Source organism: Geospiza fortis, unplaced genomic scaffold, assembly GCF_000277835.1.
Source record: "Geospiza fortis unplaced genomic scaffold, GeoFor_1.0 scaffold366, whole genome shotgun sequence".
Classification (NCBI taxonomy): domain Eukaryota; kingdom Metazoa; phylum Chordata; class Aves; order Passeriformes; family Thraupidae; genus Geospiza; species Geospiza fortis.
Window position 1 is genome coordinate 4869 of NW_005054342.1, and position 1761 is coordinate 6629.

General features: G+C 41.0%; 1 protein-coding gene across 1 annotated transcript in view; it reads left to right on the forward strand.

The window, feature by feature from the left end:
- The first annotated feature begins 1557 nt into the window (after positions 1–1557).
- Positions 1558–1761, forward strand: part of TPP2 (tripeptidyl peptidase 2) — a 52734-nt gene continuing 52530 nt past the window's right edge. The window contains exon 1 of the mRNA XM_031058355.1: positions 1558–1620. Within this exon, the coding sequence (XP_030914215.1) occupies positions 1558–1620 (63 nt within the window). The remainder of the gene's footprint in view (positions 1621–1761) is intronic.

Below are 1761 nucleotides of genomic sequence, written 5' to 3' on the forward strand. Positions count from 1 at the left end.
TTGAGAATTTTTTCTAGCTTAATGTCTCAAAGTATACCAGGAATAGGACATATGAGACTTCTGTTCATGTCAACATGCTGCCAGAAATACAAGCTTCTGCCACTGAGACGCACTAGCAATGAAAAACAGAAGGAAAACTAAACTCAAATGAACAGTGAATTAGATATTAAACAAGTGAACAACCATCCTGTCAGAATAATTCTCTCCCCTGTAGTAAGATCAGTCAAAGTTTTACTAATTAAAAAAAAAATCTGATTATGGCAGTCAGACACCATCAGCATTCTAAGAAATTTAAGCACATGGTATCTAGACATCAAAATGTAAAATTTTGACTTATGATTGAAAACCAAAGTGGGAAGCAAATTGAGTTACATGCTACGTTCATACAGTACAGCTTTCACTTTTTTAATACTGTGTATTTTTAAGGCAGTGCTCTTCAGATTTATTTTAGTACTTGCATAAAAATCACATGGATCTCTAAAGCCATTAGTGAGCTGGAAGACAATGCTGATGGTAGCTGAAAAAATGGGGGAAAAAATGAAGTAGCCCTATTTGCTAGCAACCCTCTCCCACTTCTTCTAGAGAAGGAACAAATGCCAGCTCTATTTCAATGAAGATTAATGTCTGACAAATGTTCAATAATAATCTCATCAGACCTGTGAAACAAAAAATACACAAACAGAAGAACTCTCAGAAGTCAAAATCTCCATTGCTTTACAGTGAACTCACAAACACCTTTGTCTGTCAAGGTGGCTCTGAATAGAAACTTGCCTGAAGAAAGCAAAGTCATCCCCCAGAAATCAACTAGGTTTACACTTATTACCAGCAAAAATGGCTGAAGGAGCACATGTCATACACTACAAACAAGGCATCTTTCCAAAACACATTCTGCGTCTTTCCTGGTACTCCATAGTTCAGGTTCAGCTTTGTATGTGAGCATGAAAGCTAGAAAAATACCTTTGAAACCTCTGATCTCTGTTCAAAGTTGAGATTTTCCCCTGACAACTTCAGTAAAACTTTTATTTTAGCCTTTAGGTAGTCTTTTTGGTTTGATGGGGTTTTTTTCCCCTTTATGTAGTCTTTTGGGTTTGGCTGTTGTTGTTGGAGTTGTTTGTTTTGTTGGGGTTTTTGTGGGTTTCCTTGATTTGTTTGTTTGTTTTTATGTGGTTGGGGGGTTAGTTTGGATTTTTTCGGTTGGTTGGTTTTTGGTTTCGGGGTTTTTTTCTGCTCTTTGCTAAACAGTTGCACTGGTACTACCACCGCGGGACCTATTTATGCTGAACAATGAATCAGCAGAAAAAGAAGAAAAAAACATCACTAAGTAAATGTTTACACATCGGTTATTTGAGTAAAGGAGGTTCAGAGGAGACCTCACAGCTCTCTACAACCACCTGACAGGAGGTGCAGCCAGGTGGGGGTTGGCCACTTCTCCCAGGCAGCAAGGGACTGCCCGAGAGGAAATAGCCTCAAGACGTGTGACACAGGTTCAGTTTGGACACGAGGGAGAAATTCGCCACAGAAAGCGAGATTAGATATTGGAATGGGCTGCCCGGAGAGATGGCGGAGTCACCGTCCCTGGAGGTGTTTAAGGACAGGCTGGACTTAGCACTCAGTGCCGTGGTCTGGTTGACACTCAGTTGACATGGCATTCCGCCATAGCTTGAACTTAATGATCTCAGCTGTCTTTTCCAATCTAAGTGACTCCGTGATTCCGTTTTCGATTAAGAGGGCGCCGGGCACCCTCGCACAGCCGCGGGCAGG